The 17,159-nt window shown below is 41.7% G+C and overlaps 2 protein-coding genes across 2 annotated transcripts; one reads left to right on the forward strand and one right to left on the reverse strand.

Moving 5' to 3' along the window:
- The first annotated feature begins 3,340 nt into the window (after positions 1-3,340).
- On the forward strand, positions 3,341-5,471 carry LOC120727741 (transcription factor HES-1-B-like). The gene is made up of 4 exons (XM_040022206.1): positions 3,341-4,183; positions 4,272-4,367; positions 4,462-4,549; positions 4,757-5,471. The coding sequence occupies exons 1-4, from the start codon at positions 4,076-4,078 to the stop codon at positions 5,206-5,208; spliced, it is 744 nt and encodes a 247-aa protein (XP_039878140.1). The 5' UTR covers positions 3,341-4,075; the 3' UTR covers positions 5,209-5,471.
- Positions 5,472-10,309: 4,838 nt separating this feature from the next.
- Positions 10,310-16,940, reverse strand: zgc:153913 (carboxypeptidase N subunit 2). Its single transcript, XM_040022208.1, has one exon. The coding sequence runs from the start codon at positions 16,215-16,217 to the stop codon at positions 14,658-14,660; it is 1,560 nt and encodes a 519-aa protein (XP_039878142.1). The 5' UTR covers positions 16,218-16,940; the 3' UTR covers positions 10,310-14,657.
- Positions 16,941-17,159: the final 219 nt, after the last annotated feature.

Raw genomic sequence — 17,159 nt, forward strand, 5'->3', positions numbered from 1 at the left:
TTCCACACAGGCCTGCAATTAATGGAAGCCTTGTCTAAGGCCTCTGGAGCAGAAACTGCTGTTGGGGAGGGGGACAATAGGCGGGCCGAGCTGGGGCTGGGAGTCGCAAAGGGTGGGAGGGCCTCCCCCTCCTTCTTCTTTAAGGGGGAATTCAAAGGCCGAAGAAGGGACGGCGAGTAAGCTGAGCACTGGATGAGATGTTTAAGCGATCCCTTCTGTCTGTGCCCTCCCCTCCTGGCTTGAGATGTTTTCATGCCAGCAGTTGAAAGGGAATCTTTGCAGTATTTGATGATGAGGATGGTCATTTCACTGCCCACACAGAGGTGGTGGCTGGGTGGAGGAGGAATCACGGCCGCAGCCTTCAGGTGAAGATGGGAGAGGAGTGTGACTGCTGCCCGCTTTCTAACCTCTACCTACAAAGACATTTCATCCATACGTGACTTTTAATCACTTTTACTGTTGTTATTTTAATGCTTTACATGTGCTGAGAAAAGAATCGCTGCTATGTTTTGTGCTGATCGTGGTATAAATCTCTGGACAGGAGACAGCGTCACATGCCAGAGCTATATCTTTATAGAGAGGTTAAACTGCTGGACTTAAAGCATGTTTGAAATTATGTTGTGAATGAAACAATGTTTTAAGGAAACATGGGAGGGAAAAAATTTGTTTGTGCAGGTAAAGATAACTCTATACTTGTGTCATAGGGTGTAATTAGCTCCATCCTCTAATTGAAAAGGAGGCAAATCTTCCTGAAGGCAAAGGCTATTGATCATAAGTAGTATTTCATTATAGTCATTCTTCTTGTATGATATGTATTAAGTGTTATATTATCCGCTTTCCAAAGAAATCTCGTAAAGTTTGAACATTTCTTAATGTTGAACACTGCCCAAACTCCCCCTTGATAAACACCTGACTGTATGATCGCTGGCATCGACATGCTGTGTGTTTGCAAATGTAAGCCAAATGTGGTCAAAGTATATAAGAATCAAGAATAATTCATACATTTAAGGCCCTGTTTTCCTCAGCTTGTCACTATCTGTCACGCGTTACACCCGGATAGCTCGGACCGCCCCACCCTAGAGTTCCCACACTGATACAGATCAGGATTGTGCTGTAAACCTAATTTCTACATCGCCATCTGCACAACCGGGGCCTGTTTATGTCCCCCAACAGAGCTGGTAGGATGTAATTTAGTGCTGCACCAAGTGTGTCATCTGCTGCATGCAGAACCTCTTTGTAATTTAGCAGCTTTGAAAGCATTCAGCTTCAAGATTAACAGAGCATTTAATGCAAGCAGCCACTGAATCTGATGCTCTGATGTGAGTGTTTGTGTGTCACTGATCAAAAGGTTTTGTGTTTGAGAGCATCTGAACTGCATGTTGTACAACAGTTTGTGGAACAAAAATAATCTTCAATAATGTTTCCATAAGGACAAACATGCAACAGCACTCCGCTGACAGCTTGACAGTGACTTTATTGCTGACAATGAAAGACTGGTTCTACTTCAGGTTTCATCCTGTTATAAGGGAGTTTTTCCTTCCCACTGTTGCCAAGTGCTTGCTCGCAGGATTTCGTCTGATTGTTGGCATTTTCTCTGTATTATTGTGGGTTCTTTCAAAATAATCAATAAATATGAAGCATATTTAATATAGATTTTATATAAATAAAATTGAATTTAACTGAGAGAACTTTTAATTCTGAGGAATGGGTATAATTAGGTTTATACAAGGTGATCCCAGTCTTGGCTGCAGGTTTGACAATTTCATTTGACTTCACTTGATACCAGCTCGTGTCAGGAAGCCAGTGGTGCTTGAAGTTTGTCTGGTTCACACAGACAGGAAGTCTTGGATGCAAACGATGACCTGCTTCTGGGGTCATTTCACCTCTGAGGACTCTATCTGAAAGGATCGAGCTAACTCCCGATAAAAACCTGGACTAGATAGAGATGTCTCTCAACATATATGTTAATGAAACACATTACAGATGGCATGTGCACTGACACCAGGAGATGAGTGGTTTATCACAGAGATATTGAGTGTGCTCGCAGGTAAGCAATTGCAAATTCAGGACAACAAGCGCTTACAGGTACCAGAAAATTACAGAAGCTACTTAAATGCCACACAAAATGATAACTGATAAAAATCTGCATAAAATCTCTTGTGAGTGTTTTTATACGTGCAGAAGTATGATTTATCACAGATATAAGCTTTGAAGGAAAAGTTGAGAATATAACATATTTAAAGATGAATAACAGTCATTAATAGGTATAAATCAGGATTAAGAAAATCAGGACAGAAGGGTAAAAATATCAATTCAGGTGTTGGTTTGTCATAAAACACAAAAGATTGTATTGTTTTTCATCTTCAGAAGGATTTTAAATACGTCTTTACTTTCTGCTTCAAACTCTCTGATAGTAGACACGAGATGTCAGAGGTCAAGGCAGTGAAGACAGCTCAGTGCTTCAGAGATTTTCTTCACTGGACATCAGGCCTGGAGTGTGTCAGAAACTCTTTACTTCAAATTCAGAAGCACTCAGTGAATAACCCCGGCCCACCCCTCCCCAATGAAACTGGGAGTGTGAATGTGAGAGTGAGATATTCCTCTCAGTACACAAAAACACATGCACAGTCACGCAAATACACATCAAAGTCATTTAACTAGACCAGGAATATCAGACTGTTTTTATGTCATCAGCCACATGCAGCCCACTTTCATTTTAAATGGACCGGAACATTGAAACTCCACTTTCTGTCAGTGTTAGGAAGTTTAACAATAGACTGAATCCCGGAGATATCTTAATATAGGAAAGTAAGTAAGTGCCACTTCAATAGCACATGTCAGTTCTTCAGGATGACAAACACACTGTAAAAAACAAACAGATATTTGTATAGTAGACAGTAAATAGGGTCCATCCATAGGAAATACCGTAAAACCTGAAAATCCAGCTAAAAGTTCAACATTTATGCCATAATATTTTTCACATTTTCCTTTGCTGACTGATTCTGGCTTCTGGGCCTTACGGTTAACACCCCTGATCTAGACACATTTTAAAGTAACTAATTTAAATACAAGACGTGAAAACGTAACCTCCTCTCCAATATTTGTTTTAAATTTCAATAATAATGGACGTAATCAACGCTCACCTTCCAAACGAAAAGGTGTAGAGCAAAGACAGTTTAGGCTCAGGAGAAAAGTGCTGACATATAAATGAATGTAATCGGGATTTGTTTTCTTTATTCAAATGATTGCTCTTTTTATAGTTAAACGCACAGAAAAACGCCAAGTAAAGAAACATCTTTGAAACCTTTTCTTTTAAAAAAAATATGAAGAGAATAATTAACAGGAAGAAAAGAGACTCTTGACACAGGAGAAGTCTTATATTAATCTTAAAATTATTAGATTAGTCTAAAGCAAAAAACAAACAAACACTGAATTAATTCGAGGAGAAACGAAATTAAGACAAACTGAAATTTAATGACTACATATTTTAGCTGTAAGTTTTTATCCAGTACAGGAGAGAAACGAACAAAGCGAAAAAGCAGCTTTAATTTATGTTTTACAGTCTCGTTTAAAAACAGATAAAACAGCGTGCTGTTTGTTTTACCCCGAGAGCACATCAGTGGCGTCTTTAGTGGAGCCGGACGCCTCATTTGCAGCAGGAGAACTGGTGCTCAGACATTTCTCTCCTCACTCACGCTGCCTTTGTAAAACACTCTTTCAGCATCCTGACAGGTAGCCAATGAGAGCGTCCTGTCGCACGAGCCCGCCGCCTCCCCGGCGCCGTGTCCCGCGCGCTCATTGGACAGACTGCTGAAACCCAGGGAACCCGCACACGAGCCGCTCGCGTGCAGGCCCCAGCTCTATAAAAGAAACCCGAGGAGCCCGTAACAGGAGCGGTCTGGATGTCAGCTTGGCGAGTGGACAGAAGTCGCTTTTGAGCGGTAGTGTTGTCATCGACGAGGATCTCCGAGGTCTGCCAGGAGAAGGCGGGACACACTGAACTGGACTTTTTACTGCTGGGTATTCGCAGACCGCTTCTGCTGGTTTTCTTTTACTGATACCCTCTGAACTGAAGATGCCAGCCGGTACTTTAGAGAGAGCATCTCCGTCCGCTGTGGCTGCCACCCCTACAAGTGGCGACTCCACGCCCGAGAAACCCCGGGCTTTGACAGAGAGCAGAAAGGTCGGTTAAATGAGCTCTTTATACCGGTGTTTAATTGTTTGATATTTCTACGAAAAACTGTCTAAACTGCGTTCCCCCCTCTTCCAAGTCTTCCAAACCAATCATGGAAAAGCGAAGACGCGCGCGCATCAATGAGAGCCTGGGTCAGCTGAAGACCCTCATCCTGGACGCACTCAAGAAAGACGTAAGGAGACGCACAGGCTAATAATCCAGTTAGATGTAAACATCTGTGAATTAAAAAAGCAAATTTAAAATTTTCAATATTTTTTTCTATTTAGAGCTCCAGACACTCTAAACTGGAGAAGGCTGACATCCTTGAGATGACTGTGAAGCACCTCAGGAACCTGCAGCGACTTCAGATGACTGGTATGTAACTGCCATTTCTGGATGTTTACTGGAGAGCACTGAGTCTTGGAGGAGTAACTTTAGATGGCACACATGGCCCATCTTTCTCCAAGATTTATTGCCCAACCCGCATGTATGTTTGCCCTGTAGTATTCATTTCACATGCATCTCTCCATCTATCTATTTATCTGTCTGTCTGTATTTATGCATTTTTCTTTTCTTTTCCAGCTGCTGCAAACACAGACCCCTTCGTTCTGGGTAAATACAGAGCTGGATTCAGTGAGTGTGTAGGAGAAGTCACCCGTTTCCTGTCCACGTGCGAAGGGGTGAACACAGAGGTGAGGACTCGCCTCCTCAACCACCTGGCAGCCTGCGTGGCCCAAATCAATACTCTGAACTTCTATGGACCTCACCTCGGTGCGGTTGGACTCGGACAGACCGGCACACAGATTCCAGTCGCTTCAGTCCCACAGATACCCTGCAAAAGCAATTCGCTCATGCACGCTCCCCCAGAATCGATGAAACTCTATGGAGGCTTCCAAGTGGTGCCCACGCCCGATGGACAGTTTGCGTTTCTCGTGCCCAGTGCAGCCCTCGGACCTCTGACTGCACAGAATGGTCACCATGTGTCACCTGTTGCACCGGCTGTCACCTCAGACTCTGTGTGGAGGCCGTGGTAGGAAGGAGTAGATTTTGAGGAGAAGAGGACTTTCACACTGTAAATCATATTTTTGTATATTTTGTACATTTTGTTATTACACTGAGGAAACTTTAGACACAGTTATGTTTTTCATATGGACTATAAAAGTTATTCTGGGCCTCTTTTCTTACTGTGGGGTTTCTATTTTTGATACTGCACAGTTTATTTTGCCTCTGGGCTGAGAAGCTCCCGAAAAGCACTGTATTTTCTGAAATAAATAAAATGGTTTTATGTTTACAGCAATACTTGCAGGATTGGTGACTTTTTCTTTTTCTCCAAAGAAATACTTTTACATTACCCATCACACTTGAATGGCTTATGATATCAGTGTTACTGCATTCCCCTAGTTTAGGGTCCAGTTCAGTCTATGTTGCTTACAGAAAATGCTGTTAATTGCTATACTTATAACTATAAATCATCTCAAAGCAGTCCTCTAAATATAGACCCCCTCCTGTGTGTCGTGTTATCACTTGTCATCCCTTCTGCAGTTAGGAGAAATCTGTTTTCTGCTGGAACTAAATACCTCTCTAAGAAGGTGTGGAACCTGAGAGGCTGTGTTGAATCTAAAAGGCGTGCTGCCAGCCCAGAGAGGAGGGCGTGTTGGCTTCTGCAGACACGCGCAGCCCTGCTTGTGCTGCTGCCAGATGGGAAATCATGTTAAAATAAACTGGAAGACCAGTCATGATAAGATCCCGGTATTACTCAAGGATTAAATGCGGATTAAATTTCGAAAAATTTGATGCTGTTATTTAAACTTTTTGACAAAGCAGGCTGTGAATGTGTCTGAAACAATTTGATGATGTGAGTACGATGATGTAAAACACCCTCTCTGCAGCAGCCCTGCAGAGACGCTCCAACCGCTGTGGAGGACAGTTGAAGGCCTGACTGTCCCAGCGTGTGTCCTGAGCGTGGTGCTCGCACAGCGGGCCGCAAGCAGAGCGTGACCAGAGGTCACAGGTGCCCCTCATTCACACTCCCAACACAACGTAGCTCCATCAGCATGTTGCCTTAAATCTGGCAACCCATCAACTGACCTGGGAGCCTGTCACCAAAAGACGGGGCCTCTCTTTGACAGCGTCACACAGTGGCACCTCTGAAGGCAAACACTCACACCATCCATGGTCATTTGACGGCTTCTGATTTCAAATCCATGGAATTTAAAGGGATTTGATCCTAACAGAGAAGCATTTAGATTAACTAAATTTAAGGAACTGAATTTAAATCTGAATTTCTTACTAAATGAACCAAATTAACACGTCTGCCACCCTGTCAAAAACATTAAACTCAACTTGTGCAAACGACTCAGTCGTGTTAAGTTCACGTCTCTGTTTTGGCAGAGCTGCAAGAAGATCGACGCTAAGGAGGACTAAAAGACAAAAATAGAGCTGCCCCCTCCTATCAGAGCATCCTTTGAGAACACCCTCGGAAAGACAAAAACAAAGACGGGCCCCTCGGTGGCTCAATGGCTCCTCTCTTTGTGACCCTCTCCATCTTCATAAAGGGCCTTTCCCCTTGTTTATCCAGGAAGAGGTTTTATGGCTGGGAGCGGGGGAGGACCATGCTGTCACTTTCACCGTGCTAAAGAAGGCTTATTGTTGGCTGTTCCCAAAGGTCCTGGTTTTAAAGGCTTTCTGACAACTCTTCAGGCAAAGCTGTGCCATTCAGATAAGACGAGCTCTGAGGTGCTGACAGGTTATCGCTGTGTATATGAGACAGACTCTGTGAAGGGGCTTTGGACAGAGCGGCTTCAATAGATCATGACTCCTGCTGGTGTCTGTGCCTTCATCTCATGTCTCGTCTTATTGTTGCTTATCTGCCGCCCCCTCCCGAATCAAAACCCCACGTTGTTGCAGTTTCTCCAAAACGCCGTAAAGCATAGACTGGTAAACATGAAGACGGGTAGACCCTGCCCCTATTACTTAGCTCCATGATTGATGGCCTCCCCTCAAAATCAGAGTGGCAAAAGTGACAGGTTCCCTGCTTCTCACAACCGTCTCCCTCTGACACACACCGGAAACCTCCAGCGCCTCCACCTCTGTGGGTGAATCGCCTTACTATTGTTCTTAAGGTTGTTATGGTGTTGATGGGGGTCGAAGTAGTCACCAGTGGTTCACATCAAGGCTAATGAATAGATTATGCGCTCAATATCAATGGTGAATGAACAATACTCTTTGTCGCCACGCTCCAATTCATCACTTTTTGATTTAGCTGGTTGTTTTTGAAAATCTTAACAACCCAGAGGGGGGAATTTAGGAAGAACGTCACGCAATAATAGTCCTTTAAAGTCAAATATCAGCTACATCAGATCAAAAGCAACAAAAAACCCGACAGAACAAGCTTATAAAAGCCCACCATAATTCACATGTTTTTAATTTTGTCTATCTCTCTAATGTAACAAGAGCCTTTAATAAGAGTAACTTTCAGTTTACCCCCAAAGTTTGTGCTATTACACAGGAGTTTGCTGTTTCACCATGAGTTTGAGCAGAGCCAAAAATACAAATGCAACGTTGAAAAACAAGGACTTTATAGCAAATGGGTATACTGTTAGATTTAGCATATAATGAGCCACGCTGTTAGAGGGAACTCTCAGCCAGATATCATAGCCAGCACCAAAAAATGAAGCTCTTAAAGTGGAGGATGTGGTGCTAGAACGGTGAAAAAAACAGTTGTAAAAGTGATTGCAAAGTGTCTAAATTTGAAGGTATTAGGCAGAAATGTAATAAAGGTGAAATTCTGCTCAGCCCCGTAGTTACTGCGAGTCTTCAGTGAGACCGTTGTTTATGAGACTTTATTTGGTCATCTGAAGGCCTCAGGTTCCTCCCTCTGATGTGATCCCATCTGTCGTGAGGTTATTAACAGCAGCCTGTCCTCAGGTGTTGTTCCTAAAAGGATGCTACAGTGCAACCACTAATTTAAAAAAAACAACCCTTGCCTTGATCCTACCGTGTTATCTAACTTTAGGTCTATTTCCAAGCTACCTTTTCTTTAAAAAATTATGGAGAAAATTGTTCACAGTCAATTTGTGGCATTTTTAGTGAAACATGATGTTCTTGACGGTTTTTAATCTGGTTTTAAGTCTCTTCATAGCATGGGCAGCATGGTGGCACAGTGGTAAGCACTGTTGCCTCACAGAAAGAAGGTCCACCATCACGCCAGGGTTTTTCTGTGTGGAGTTTGCATCTCCCAGTGTTTGCGTGGGTTCTCTCCGGGTACACTGGCTTCCTCCCACAGTCCAAAGACATGCATTTAGTGGGGTTAGGTTAATTGGTAATTCAAAAATTTTCACAGGCGTGAACGTAAAATGGTTGTTTATCTCTATGTGTTAGCCCTGCAACAGACTGGCGACCTGTCCAGAGTGTACCGCACCTCTCGCCCAGAGACAGCTGGGATAGGCGCCAGCCTCCCTGTGACCCTGACAAGGATAAGTGGAAGAGAATGGATGGATGGATGGATGGATGATGGATGGATGGATGATGGATGATCCATGGAATCTGCACTGCTGGTGGTTTTTACTGAAATCCTCCTGGCTACAGATGTAGGGGACTATCTGATGCTAGTTCTTCCAGACTTAACTGTCACTTCTGACACAGCGAATCTTAATATTTTAATGTCTTGTTTAGAGCTCAGGGTAGGCATTTGTGGCACTGTTCTGGAGTGGTTCCAATCCTTCCTTTCCCAGAGAACCTTAGACTACGTGATTTCAGATGTTCCTCTGCTCCTTTGTTTTGTGGGGTTCCGCAGGGCTCGATACTTGGGCCTCTGCTATTTTGTATATCTGCTGCCTCTTGCTTCTAATTTTAGCAAGTACAAAATTGCTCTCCATTATTATGCAGATGATACTCAGGTTTATGTTCCCTAAAACAGAAGGATGCCTACTCCATGGAAACTTTAGCTGAGTGCCTTGAGGAATTAAAAACCCAAATGGTGCTAAACGTACTAAATTTTGATCAAAAGAAGACAGAGGTTATTGTGTTTGGGCCTAGTGTCACTGGTGAGGCTTGTTCTGTCGACATAGGCCCAGTGGCTCAGTATGTAAAGCTTATTGTCAGAAGCACGATTTTTAGGATGGACAAGAATTTTAGATTGGACAGTCAAATCAGCGCATTGGTAAAATCTAGCTTCTTTCAGCTGAGACAGCTGGCTAAAATAAAAAAAAATTCTATCAAAAGATCATTTTGAAACAGTAATCCATGCCGTCATTATAACTCACTTGGATTACTGTAACTCTATATGTTGATTTTAGCCAGTCCGCCTTGTCTTGTCTGCAGATGGTGCAAGTACTCTTGGATGTGGAGGACACAGAGGAGCTGCTCAGAGGAGAAAGGGCTTTTGCTGTAGCGGCTCCCAAATCTTGTATCATGCTGATGCTCTTATTTTGTGTAGTAATTTTAATTCTAACTATTTTTATATTTATTTACTTTTACTTATTTAAACTTTATTTAAGTTGTATTTCAGTGCTTTGTCCAGCACTTTGGTCAGTGGTTGCTGTTTTTAAAACGCTTTCTAAAAAAAGTTGGCTTGGTTTGGCAACAGCCTCAGGCCTCGATCTACACTTATTCCATCTGCCATCCTAGTCCAAGGGACACTGTTGAACAACTGACGACAATAAGTGTCCTTAGTGGGTAGGTACGTACATCTGATTGTTTTCTCTGTTGTTTGGTGTTCACTTCTTATAATAACATCTTTGAAAGGGTTTAAATGCAGTTACTAATTACATTGCATGATTGATTTATAGGTTGTTAAAAATGATAACTTCATTACATTTTCTTAACGCTTTTAGGATTCTCTTTCTCCTGTCACTCCCAACCAGTCCTGACAGATGCCTGTTCATCCCTGAACCTTGTCCTGCAGAAGGCTTCTTCCTGTTAAAATTGAGTTTTTCCTTCCCACTGTCACCAGGTGCTTGCTCAAAGTGGATCCTTTGATTGTTGGGGTTTTCCCGTATTGCTATTGGGTCTTTACCTTGTGGTCTTGAGGTGACTGCTGTTGTGATTTGGTGCTATGCAAATAAAACGGAATTGATGTGGCCTGCAACACAAGCAGTGGCCTGCAATCTGTGAAATCCACATTACATGTACAACTGCAAGTGAAAGTAGGTTTTTAATCAAAACCTGGAAACATGACTTGTCTGCATTGAATTCATAAAATAAATCAGGGAAAATAAACTGGCAATGTTTTAACAAACCCAAATGTGTGAAACACATATTGTTTTATAGGATATTTGCTGCTGGAGGATGGAGCATAGAAGGTATTTCAGTGTCCGACCAAAAGTATAGAATGAAGTGCTGCTTGCAGGCATAATAAAACCAGCTGGGCACAAAACAAGGATAGCTATTTTTGAGAATGGGGGTCCAGAGGGCCATAGTTCCCGATTTATCCTTCATAAATGTAATGTGATGATAAGGAGCTTATAGCCTCTTGTTATCCTCCAATAGGGACTGACAAAACAAAGGGCAGTGTACCAGCATGCTAAAAGATTTCCATTCTAGTAACATCTCCCCGTCCACTTAACACCCACATCAGGTCAGCTGTTCTTAATTTGGTCAGCACCACCAATTAAGCTTCCATCCAGGGGTCTGGGTGCACTGAGGGGTAAATATTGACCCTTGTTTGTAAGCAAGGTTCAGTTTGAGAGTGCAAAATGGCCCATTTGTGTTCGCGAGATGCTTAGGTCATCGCATCACCAAATCTGTGCTTCACCCTTCTCATAGGCTGTGTGAGAGAGAGGACCTAATAGACACCTGCCCACATGATAGCAACTGGTGTTGGTTATCATTTCATGACAGACTAAACTCATTTAAATAAGGCTGAGAGACAAAAACCATAATCATGGTGTTTGAAGTACAAGTAAAAAAATTTTGTCCTCAACATTGAGTTCAGTGTTTCAGATCAGTTATAAAATTTTATTCAGCGACTCAGTGTGAAATTAGTTAACATTTTCCCATCAAAAAAAGTAAAGTCCCAAATTCTCGCCACAAGCACTGAGCCTCAGATGACCTCTGGTCTTTGTCCTGAGGACCCTGCCCTGCCCTCGCCACCTCCCTTCTCACTGACCAGTCTAAACTCTGTGGGAAACCATCTTCCCCAGTGCTTTGTGTTGTTTTGGACATTGTGCGCCTCACCGGATAATGTCTCCCTCCCCTCTGTTTCTCTTCTCTTCGATCTGAAGAGCTGCTGTGTGGAGTGTGGTGTCCGGTGCTAAATGCCCACTAAGCTGGATACAGAGATGAGATGTGACCATGGGTGGGGGAAAAGCAGCTTTTCATTCCTACTCATTGGGTTGCTCTCAAACACTGCTGCTGTAACTCTGCTGAGCAATTACCAGTGATGGATGCTGGCAGGTGATTTAGTGTTGATAACTCCATTAACCTCTTCATTTCTTGTGGCAAAACTTAAACTCTACCAAAACTTCCCAGTATCCCAATAATAATTTTTAGGAGACCTGAATTCCAGGAAGTTTTTTTTAATAAAAATAAAGATTTTCTTTTATAGTAGCCTAAAAATGTGATCACTTGAATGATAAACTGAGGAGATCTCTAATCTCATCTCTGTGCACAGAGCTTCAGAGTATCAGTTCATTGTTTTAGTTTTTGTAAATTGCAGTTAATTTATCCTGCTCTCATTTTTAGGCTGCTTTCAGCTGTTTTATTTCAAGCATCCAGTTTTCAGTGCTGGGTTTCGTTATGTAGACACAACTCTGACCCACTAGTTCTTCATCAAGTCTTCATCTGTTAGTTTAGCCACTAAACTCCAACATCTAGTGTCTACCTGTTGATTGGCAACATTTTGCTTTCAAAAGGCCTCATCAATACCATGAAATGAATCAGTTAGATTTGACTTGATTTACTTCACAATATAATTCCTGCATAACTCTAAGTAACCTTAATTCCAAAGGAAACAGCCTCAAAAACATTCTTCAGAAACTGCACTGCTAACTGTGACACATCCTATTAGTTTCTTTTCTATTCATTTAAATGCCAGCACGCTCACTGAACAGAGATATGCATTTAACGACTTCCATATCTCTTTCTGCTCATTAGCTGTACTTTTAACATTAAATGTTCTGTTTTCAGACTTTGAGTCAAGTGAGGATTACCTCCAGCTTAAGGACAACCCTCCAAACTCTGGAAATAAGTATGCCACCACTTGAATTGGGATGTCAGTCACCTCGAAACGAGGACCCAATTGACCCCTTGGCATTTGACCCTTATTAACCACGGGTGAAAGTGCTGTATTCAAGGTGTAGCCATCTGTGTGCCTTGTTGCGCTGGGGCTCTCCTCCTCCCTCAATCTTTATTATCCCTCTCAGTGTGCAGCAGCAGTGAGATTGATCAGAGGATGGCTGCTTGATACCGACATACTTTTGAAGAACTGCAATGAATAGTCCACCCACTCCACAGCCAAGTAAAAACCTCAATATATGTGCGTGCCAAAGGCAGTGGTGAGATGTAATGCACACTGCAGCTTAGATGGTTGGGGTCACTTTGAAATATTCCTGTTTTTCAAAGAAAGAGAAGGAATTTCTTTTGAAAAATAAATAATAATATTAAAGAAATGCTTTAAGTGAAAATGAATAATTACTCAAATCATACATCATAAATTCAGTACATAGTTTATGTACATAGACATAAAGAGGCCTGTTTTCAGTAAGATCACCCCTGTGATCCAGTGGTATATTGCGTAACCTAAAGCAAGTTTATCAAGTTCATCTGGTGACTGATCTTTGGCTATTCTTTGGACAGTCTGTGGGCGTTTTGTGGGTGTGATCACTGTCTCTTCTAAGAAATGAAACCCGTTCTATGTGGGAAATTTCTGAAAACAGTGTAATATTTTGTCACTTCATCTCCACTGAATAGGCTGCACTTCTCTGAGCAATCAGATCACACAGAAATGCTGTAAATAGATCAGTTGGAACACTTGTAATCATTTTTTGTTATTGCAAATGAAAATAAATTGTCTTTTTCTTTTGAATATAAAAACATTTTTCAAGACTTTTGAGCAATAGTGTAAGTATATTCATTTAGCTGCTTTGCCCTTCTGCTCCACTGCAGAAAATTACTGCACTACTTACTGCCGGCTGCTATGATCATATTCTGATGATGATATTAGGTAAACAAGCCACAGTTAGCTTATGACATACACCGATCAGGCATAACATTATGAGCACTGACAGGTGAAGTGAATAACACTGATTATCTCTTCATCGTGGCACCTGTTAGTGGGTGGGATATATTAAAGAGAGAGTGAACATTTTGTCCTCAAAGTTTATATGTTAGAAGCAAAAAAAATGAGCAAGTGTGAGGATTTGAGTGACAGAGTCATAGGTGCCCAAGGCTCAGTGATACACATGGGGAGCAACGGCTGTCATGTGTGGTCAGATCTACATACAAGCTAGTGTAGTCAAATTTCCCAAAAGTTCACTGTGTTAGCCCTGTGTTGGTTGGTGTTGTTCTGACATTATCATAGCAATGTCAGTCCAGGATCAGCATTACAACTGACCATCAGTCATGTTGTCTGAGAATTGAGTTAGCATTAGCCAAAAAGTTAGCTACCGCTATTAAAAGCTATCCCTAGCAAACCAACATTGAGAAAGCTAAATTTGGCTGACAGCAAACCTAGCTTGATAATTCATACCAGTATATGATATTGTATAAATTAATAAAGAACACACCTAGAATTGTTTCCATTTGTTCTAGAAGACAGTTTTATATAAACAAAGACATTTTCCCCCTTTTTTATTCCACATTTCAAGCTGACAGACAACAATTGTTAGTTAGTTGCAAAGTCAGTCCTGGAGAAACTTATGATGATGATGATGGTGCAGGAACAACACCGATACAGGGATATCAGATGGCCCTCACTTCATGGTAGTTCGTATGGTGATTTTTACACCACATGCCTTTCAAGACTCTTCATACAATTTCTATCACTGATTTAAGGATTAATACATTTTCCTGCCTTGAAAATTCAATCCAGTAATTTCATGAAGCAAATATTACGTTTTACTCAATTATTTGTTCACAGGAAACTAACCTCAAACTTGCTGAAAACAAGAAGATATTCATAACTACTCTGCACTGTGTCAGTGATGACTGTTCTGTCTGAGGGGACTAGCACTGGCAGTTTACACAGAGGAGAGAAGCACTGACGTCTACTGGAGTTTTAATCACAGGAAAAGCATGTGTTAGCAGATGACTGACAGCTCACTCATTGCTTCTTTGAGCAGTGACAGGATCTTTGGAAATTGAGTTGAACTTTGAACTTTTTTAAAAAAAAGGTTCATCCACCTTTCTTATCATTCAGTCACATTTATGTATACTAGTCAGCTGGTGAGTTAGAGGTTTGTTTAGAGTATTGACTCTGGCAGTCACAGAACATATAACGTGACTCTGAGTGTGAAACAATTTGCACCCAGAAAAAGTCTGAAAACTACTGAATGGGGCTCTCGATCAGTGTCTCGTTGCTACATTGTGAGGGTTCATGCTCATTTTTCACAATATGTTCCTTAATGTTGCCATCTTCCTTCTGAAACTGTACCTTCACTGTCAGTGGAGAACATATATCTACTTTACACTTTATGATCATGATGCCATTTGATGCTTGGAGGCTACAGGTGCTGAGATCTGACATCTCATCTCTGGACAAATGACAGACCAGCTGATCCTTGTCGATGGACATGACCGCCCGTTTTTTCAAAAAGTTTGGGCTCTCACATACCACCCTGTCCAGCATCTCCGTGGTTTTGCTGTTTTCCAACACCCAGTCATGCAGGTACCATATGTGGCAGTCACATTTCCAAGGGTTTCCATGCAGCCTCACGGTGTACTGCAGGATAAAATGGTCGAAAAGGTCCTCTGGGAGACTCTCCAGTTGGTTGTCAGACAGGTAGAGCTGCTGAATGAATTCCTGGCTCTTGAACAGTTTGGCATCCAAAGTGCTGAGACTGTTCTTTTGCAGGTAGATTGTCCTAATCTCAGACAGATCATTAAAGATTGTTTCGGGCAGTGAAGTGATCTGGTTTTCAGACAGGTCCAGGATCATCAGGGCTGTAACATTTCTAAAAATGTCTCCAGTAAGGTTGGAGAGCTGGTTAGAGGACAGGATGAGGTTGGTAAGTAAAGTCAGACTGCTTAGAGAGGACAGCTCAGTTAGTCTGTTGCCTTTTAGGTTCAGTTCCGACAAATTTGAGCCCTCAAATCCAAACACTTTATCGCTAAAGGTTGTAAGAAGGTTCCCACGGAGATTCAGCACCTGCAATTCAGTTAACACAGCAAAAATGCCATCATCAAGTTTTGTTATCATGTTCCCTTCCAGATGAAGCTCTGTCAGCTGAGAAACATTGTGAAATGTGTCAGATGTAAAATTGCTGAGGAGGTTGTTGTTCATTTTCAGGATCTCTAACTTTTCCAGACCACAAAAAGTTTCTCTTTTTACTCCCTCAAGCTTATTTTGGGACAAATCCAGGACACGCAGCTTTTGAAGGTTCAGGAAAAGAAACGCAGGTAGATCTGATATGACATTGCCCTTCATTTGCAGAGTTTCTAGCTGTTTCAAGGAGTCAAACATACCAGGAAGCACCGTCTGGAACCTGTTGAAGTTGAGCAGCAGTTTAGTCAAATTTCCTTGCTTTGAAAAAGTTCCTAGAAATAAATGATCCAAGGGGTTCCCGCTGATCTCCAGTTCCTGAAGCTCAGTCAGATGTTCGAATGCCAGACAGTGAATACTTTTCAGTTGATTATCCAGGAAAATAAGCTTGGTGAGTTGAGGACTGCCCTCCAAAGTGTGAGAGAACAGGTACTGCACAGCCGTAGTCATTACAATAAAGTCCTTGACCTCCCTGGAAATATTCTTTGGTAAAGACGTCATTGTTGCATCAGCACATAGCACTTGGACCAGAGTGAAACACTGACATCGGTATGGACAAAACTCTCCGCTGCCTTTGTGGCAGAGAAGCAGCAGGAGCAGGATCAGACCCAAATTTCTGTCCATTTTTTACTGAAAAAAACAAACAAACCCAACAACAAAGAAAGAGGAAATTCAAAAAAGCTCAGACTCATGCACTGCAAACAAAAACCTCTGTGTTACAGCGATCGAGGAACACTGCGACAAGTTTCTCTGTGGGCTTGGAAGTCAGCTGACAAAAAGTGCAAACAACAACACAAGTATGGGTTAGGCAAGAAAAACCTTTGCCCGCTGGTCAACTCCGGCCACAAAAAAACAAAAGATTATCATGCAATTCAGCAAACCAGCAAAAGCAAATGTTTCTTCACGGAACAAGTAAATCAGAGAGAAGTCGCACTGAGAAGATCATTCATGTGTGAAATAATGTAAGGAATCATACAATCAACTATGCTACTTCCTTCTTATTAAGATTTTACGGTTAACGTTCCAAAGCTGGAGTACTCGGCTTTGATCTGCGGATAATTTGATAATAATTTGTATTTTATGGCATGTAAATATTCTGTTATTAGAATTAATGTTTGTATTGATAAGAAAAATGAATAAAAATCAACAGATAACTTATGGAGATTAGTGGTGTAATAAATGTGCACTTTGTCCCTTTTTTCATGTGTAAGCTGAATCAGAATAGGTAGAGTGCCACTGGAGTGTATTTTGCTTTATTTTTTACAGTATTTCTATTTTTTTCACTAAATGAATTTCTGTATATTGCTTCAATTATAAAAATAAAGTGAAAACAAACAAACAAACAATGGGACAGATGATCACTGCTGCTCACAGTGCTCTTACCGACTGTTGTTACTTACTTTAGAAAAGATTTTATTTTTAAATGGAGTTCACTGCATATGTGTGGGTTCATTTGGTTTTATTATTTGCAGAAGACCTTCACAGCCAGAAGGTGTCACCCTGCACCTCCTGACTTCAGCAGGAGTTGATGGCATTCGGGGATCCTCCCTCTCCTCCAGGTCATTC

The sequence above is a fragment of the Simochromis diagramma genome, unplaced genomic scaffold, assembly GCF_900408965.1.
Source record: "Simochromis diagramma unplaced genomic scaffold, fSimDia1.1 OVJJ01000205.1, whole genome shotgun sequence".
NCBI lineage: Eukaryota > Metazoa > Chordata > Actinopteri > Cichliformes > Cichlidae > Simochromis > Simochromis diagramma.